The 6,486-nt window shown below is 33.4% G+C and overlaps 1 protein-coding gene across 8 annotated transcripts in view; it reads left to right on the top strand.

Moving 5' to 3' along the window:
• The window catches only part of LOC135839129 (alkylglycerol monooxygenase-like), a 57,958-nt gene extending 51,498 nt beyond the window's left edge, over positions 1-6,460 (top strand). For all 8 annotated transcript variants that reach the window (XM_065355014.1, XM_065355016.1, XM_065355018.1 and 5 more), the window contains 7 exons: positions 4,236-4,387; positions 4,876-4,979; positions 5,088-5,250; positions 5,345-5,490; positions 5,584-5,718; positions 5,802-5,915; positions 5,993-6,460. In XM_065355014.1, the coding sequence (XP_065211086.1) occupies positions 4,236-4,387; positions 4,876-4,979; positions 5,088-5,250; positions 5,345-5,490; positions 5,584-5,718; positions 5,802-5,915; positions 5,993-6,301 (1,123 nt within the window). In that variant the 3' untranslated portion in view covers positions 6,302-6,460. The remainder of the gene's footprint in view (positions 1-4,235; positions 4,388-4,875; positions 4,980-5,087; positions 5,251-5,344; positions 5,491-5,583; positions 5,719-5,801; positions 5,916-5,992) is intronic.
• Positions 6,461-6,486: the final 26 nt, after the last annotated feature.

Raw genomic sequence — 6,486 nt, forward strand, 5'->3', positions numbered from 1 at the left:
GTTTAAAAATTTTCTCTGAGAAAAAATCTCTCTTAATGACTTTTCAAACTTTTTCAAAAAAGTGAAAAAAAATGAAAAAATTTAATAATGCTCGATGTTTGCTTTTTCGATAATCCTTGAGATACGTTCGGGGGGGTGGAAATTTATGTTCTGTTTAGAGACGTGAAAATACTAGATCCCCCCTCCTGATGTCCAGTAGTGAACTATTATTTGAGAGTATAGAGAAGTGTCAAATGAAAAGAACATCGATACCTACCCTAATTCTAACACCTCGTAACCTACATACAAGAAAATAATGTTTCAGGACTCGATTCGACTTGAAATGCAAGGAAACTTTCACATTTTCACATCATATTTTCAATGTTTTTTTTTCTGTTCAACAAAACACTATTTCTTTTCTAAAACAAGATTTTCGGAGCTGTTTCGCGACCTTTTAATAAGAAAAAATGAAAAAAAAAAATTTGCAAAATAATTTTTCACTGAAAAAAAACCAGCAGTTTTGAAAAAGTTCATTTTTTGTAGAAAATATTTTTTGGGAGATATTTTTCCGGGAAAGACTTCTTTTGGAGATTTCTTTTATATGAAGAAGGACAGTTTTGAAGAGATTTTGAAATAAAACCCCATTTTTGAAGAACTTGAAAATGGAACTTCGTTTTTGAAAAAGTACATACTTACTTACAAGGGAAGCACCCCACATGATGATCTCCGATTTAAATGAAACTTGAACTGTTGGAAAGAGGACCTCAAAAAACACCCATCTCCCAATTTTTAGCTGCTAAAGTTGATTTTTCGATTTTTGGCGAATTTTTGAAGTTTTGTGTACACAGGTAAAGCTGTTCAACTCAGAAAACTGGAAAAAACTACAAATATCCATCTCTCCCGCGTATCAACTTCCGGAGCTCAAATTTGGGCCAAAGGTAGTCTTCTAGATTCCTGATCGACTCATACCACCATTGGCCGGATCCGGCCTTCCGGTCAGAAAAATAATTTTTCACTTTTTTTCTCATATTTTCGATGAATTTGAAAAATGGCCGTTTCTCTCCACCACATGAACTTGAGCAGCTAAAATTTTGGCTGAAGGGTTTATGCTTGATACCTAATCGATTAATACTACCGTCTGCCGGATCTGGAATTTACATCAGAAATCATATTTTTTGTTCATCTGGTTTTATTTGTAGTTTTTTCCAGTTTTCTGAGTTGAACAGCTTTACCTGTGTACACAAAACTTCAAAAATTCGCCAAAAATCGAAAAATCAACTTGAGCAGCTAAAAATAGGAGGATGGGTGTTTTTTGAGGTCCTCTTTCCAACAGTCCAAGTTTCATTCAAATCGGAGATTTTTAGCTAATAAAATTTTGATTTTAAAAAAATCGTGTGTTGGAGGATTTTAAAAAGTTTCTTGCAAAAGTCTAAGAAGAAAACTTTCTTTTTAGGAAAACCCTTTTTGTGGTAAATCATTTTTCCTCAAAGACTTCTTGGAAAAAAGTAGTAAAAAACTTCTTTTCGAAAACAAAATTTTCGAAACTTTTTTTTTAGAAAAACATAGGTAGGTACTCTAGAATAAAAAGTGTTGTTTGAAACTTTTCAAAAAAAAAGAATAATAACTCCAAGGTACTAAGTACTTGAAAAAAACATTTTTTTTTTTAGAAAAGATTATTTTCGTGGAAACTTTCTGAAAAAATTCTTCATAGAAGTTTCAGAGAAAAACTTTCATCATCTATTTCGAATTGAAAGCTATCATTTAAAAATTTACGACACAATCAACATTATTATTGGTTTATTTTTTGATCCATCGTTTCTGAACTCTCTCCTTCTTCAAACTGCATGTTTTTTGAAGGAACCTACCAACTCAATAAGTTAAAATATTCATACCTACTAATTTTTCGACAGCATAGAAATGACTCATAATGAATTCATTTTTCCAAAAAATAACATCAGTTGACTCAAAAAGTCGGTGGAAAAATGCTGTTGTTTGTGCAATTGAAATTATCGTTCATTATTTGGTCATTGAAATACTCAGTTAGGTATAAGTACATGAGTTTTGACAATTTGACGTTCGAGTCTCACTCAAATCATTTCTTCTCGCCCCTCATTAAAAGAGGGAATATTCTTGAAGCTGAGAAAAATATTCAAAAATTGTTCCTATGTATTCCTAACAAGAGATGGGCATCTTAACCTGAGAACCCCCAAGTCTCAACTAACAGAACATTTTTTGGACTGGACAAAACTAGGTAGTGCACTTTTCAATTTTTGGCGAATTTTTAAAAATTAAAATTGACCAAAATCAAAATTTCACCAAATTGGTCCAGGAAGCTGAAATTTGAAATGCATCCTATTTTCGAGTCCTCGAATTGATTGGAAATGGTTTCGAATCGTTTTGAACAGTTCGATGGGAAGCCCCAGGCAAATTTCTTCTAAGATGACATTTTCACAAAATTTCGCCAAAAGAAATTGAAAAGCCAAATTTTTAGAATAAGAGTGTGTAATCTGGTGAGTGAGCGACCAATCGCGTTTGCTGAAGTTTTTTAACCCAATTTTGTGGCGTTTTTTGAAAAAGTGGAATTTCCAAAATGTCGCTGGAGGCTCCGAGGTAGCTTGAAAACAGCTGCAGTTGACTTGTCAGCATGTTAAATTCAAAGTACATATAAAAAGAGTTTTTGCTTTTCAACTTCATTTGGTAAAATTTTGAGGAAATTTTAACTGTCAAAAATCTGCTGGAGACTCCAGAACTGCTCAAAACGGTTCGAAGCCATTTTCAGTCAATTTGAATAGGTACTCAAAAATAGGAGATAGGTTTATCAAACAGATTTTCAGGTCAATTTGGTGATATTTTGATTTTTTCTTATTTTTTATTTTGCAAAAAATTGATTTTAGGTAAGTATAAAATTTACTAAAAAATCAAAAAATGAACTCGAGCCTTGAAATTTTGGCTACTCGTAGGTAATGTTTTTTGCATGCTCTTTCAAACAAGCTGTATCAGCTGTTCAAATAATGTTTTGCCAGACGAGTACATTTAGAAAATATTACAAAAAAAAAAGTAAAAGAATTTTGATCAAATTTAGTGGAAACCTGAATTTTATGTTGAAATGCCCCTAGAAAAATTTTTACGTCAGAGGTGCTTCTGGAGGAGAGATATGGTTCCTCAAAGAAGAAACATTTTCGAAAAAAAAAATGTCTTCACTCCAGCTTTTTCCCCAATCACAATTTTTTTGAAAATGCCCTCTTTTTGAGAACCAATGGCCAAATCTCTTCTCTACGAAGGTGTCTCCAGGGCTGAACATTTTCTCTGGGTGATTTCCAACTCAAAATTAAGATCTCAGCTGAATTTGGTCAAAACTTTTAGGTACCTACCATAATGACTTTCTGTGGTGACTAACGTTCAAATAAGTTTGAAGAAATTAGCTGCACCATTCAAAGATACAAATGAAGGGTTCCTTTCCAAGTCGCGGCCTAAGTCCATTTTTTCCATTTCGAGAAAAACACAAATAAGTGTTTTTCTCGCCCTTCCGCTTCAATAATAAATGATGTGATTATATGGTTGTGAAGCTTGATCTTTCTGCTTTAAAGTACCGTATTGGTATTTTTTTAATTTTGCGTATTTTCAGCTCCAGAGCGCGTCAAACAGTCAGAAAAAGTGGACTTAGGCCCATTTGGAATTATCTGATTTTAAAAATTTCGAAAAAGAGCTGAAAAAACGCGTTTTTTTAAAAAAAATTCACGAATCATTAATTTAATACATTTCTGAAACAATTTCATGTGAAAACGCCTTCACTCGAAAATCGTTGAAAAACTTGAAAAAAAAACCGGCACAACTGCACTTGTATACAAATACTCGTAAAAAATGGATTTAGGCCACTTTGGAATAATCAGCTGTTTTTTCGAGCCGGCAAAACAGCGCTCCTGAGCGAAAAAAGTAACGCCAGGTGTTGGGACAAGGTGATAAAGGTGTTAACCGACCTGTACCAGCAGATGGCGCTGCTAACTCAAAAATGATAAAAATGGACTTAGGCCGACTTGGAAAGGAACCCTTCAAATTTTGAACGAAAATTGTAATTTTATCCTTTTTGGGGGGTTAGGGGCGAGGAAGCGATGTAAAAATTGCATCAGGAGGGTTTTAGATCATAAAGAGAAACTAAGCTTGGTTTGTTTCAAAACCCAATTGTTGGGTTATTTGTTACCTTACCTACCCAAACCTACCCACAATATTGAAACATTTCATTGGACTATTTTTTTCAGATTATTATCAAGAGGACTGGAAAATTGGTTGTATTGCTACATTTATTACAATTTCAAATTGGTCGAATTGCAATGGGACACAGCAGCAACTTGGTACTGTGTGGCTGTGATGGTAGATTTTTGCTATTACTGGGTTCATCGAGCTAGTCACGGTGTGCTGAAAATTTTATTACTTTCTAAATATTCGTAATTATTCGTCAGTACCTATAGTTGTTAACTTTCGATAGCTAAAATGGAAAATTTGAATGTGGAAATACCAGAACGTATACGAGTCGAGTATGTTCTGTTAAAATTTTCCATGCTTCAATTTTTCAAATTTAAAACTTCTAAATGGCTGATTTCCATATTTTTAATCTCACTTCAAAAATGAACAGTTAGTCTCAGTTGTTTTATAATTTTATTTACGTATTTGTTACCCAGCTATTCATGTTCACGTAGATATTATTATGTATTAAAAAGTAGGTACCTACATATCTCAGTTAACACGAAACCAAAATCAGATCCATTGAGAATACCCTTCCTCCAACTCATTTTTATACAGCCTGAACTTCACTTAAGATATACCTATCTAATTTTATGTATCCATAGCTATAGCTACCCATGACGTAACGATGTACTTTTTTTTCTATGATAAAGACAGAAATTCATATATTATGGGCTCAACATCAAGTCCATCATAGCTCGGAAGATTTCAATTTAGGCGTCGGTCTGAGACAGTCGATTTTTCACGCCTGGTGTGGTTTTGTTAGTATATACGTACCTTTACCTATCTTCTTAAACGCTTCTATATTAAAATATGTGCCGATAAGGCAAAATTCTTATAATGGAATATGGTACGTTCTATCTTGACAGGTGCTCTATCTACCTATGGCTTTCTTCGTACCACCGAAACAGTTCATTATGCATCAGCAGTTTAATTTGTTATATCAGTTTTGGATACATACGGAAATTGTATCGAATCTGGGAGTTTTGGAGCACGTGTTAAATACTCCCAATCATCATCGAGTGCATCATGGTAGGTACCTATCAAATGCGCAAATATCTCGATAAGATAGGTAGATATTCTTCGTACTTACAAAGAAATAAAATAATGAATAAAACCTTTGCAGGCAGTAACCCGATATATTTAGATAAGAATTACGGAGGTGTTTTGATAATTTGGGATAAATTATTCGGTACATTTATGCCATATGTGAGCGAGATAACGTACGGATTAGTCTATCAACCTCGTACATTTAATCCGCTTTATCAACAAGTAAGTTGCACGTGAAATTTAATGAATTACCAACAACTCGAAGCGTTGTAAATTAAATCTATTTTTCGCTCATTTGTACCTTCATGTTTCAAGTTCTTTTACACCGGCAACGTTTACCAAAAATTCGATAGTTTTCAAGATTGGCCAAATAAATTACAATCTATGATTAAAGGACCAAGTTGGACGCCTGGAAGTGAATGGACAGGAGACGAGAAAAATAAAATGGATGTGTGTGTTGTAGATAAGGATACCAATATGTTTACCTATAGCTAATATAGAAACATAATAATTAAAGGGATGTGTTTTTACAGAATACACAAAGATCGAAGCATAATCCTCAATTGAGAACTTGGCTCAAGATTTATCTATGTTTGCATTTCATATTAACGGTGAAGCTGTTCGATGACAGCGTAGCGCAATCTAATGTACGTACTTAGTCCTATTTTAAAATTGGCTTTTAAAAGGAAGAATTTTACTTCTCTTATTTCATTTTTTTTCACAGCTTGTTCATCCAATCGAAACATTTTTACTGGTGTGTTATATTTTATTTTCGCTTACTGTGATTGGTATGTTTTTCGATGATAATCCATCGGCGATTTCTTGGGAAATTCTGAGATGTTTAACGATCTACGTTTACATCCGGTACTCGGGCAATGATATATATTTTTTCAACTTCGATACGGAAATTGTTTACATATTATCGGCTTGTTTTTGGATTGTTTACGTGTTTAATAAGTCTAGTGGTAATTCGTGTTATCAATATGACACGATTGGTAAAAAGTATTTATCGGCACGCTCACTGGTGAAGTAATATGCCTACTAGTGAGATACCCCGAAGCTCTGAAGGTATTCGTATTCGTGATGTAAATACCATAGTACCTCGCATACTAGGTATAGAAAATATTTTCATGTTTATTTTTTTAAAAATCAAAAAATATTTACTTTTAATAAAACGTTCGCAAGTGATGAATTTGACTCGTTTTTCAATTTTGAAAA

This window comes from Planococcus citri, chromosome 3 (genome assembly GCF_950023065.1).
Source record: "Planococcus citri chromosome 3, ihPlaCitr1.1, whole genome shotgun sequence".
Classification (NCBI taxonomy): domain Eukaryota; kingdom Metazoa; phylum Arthropoda; class Insecta; order Hemiptera; family Pseudococcidae; genus Planococcus; species Planococcus citri.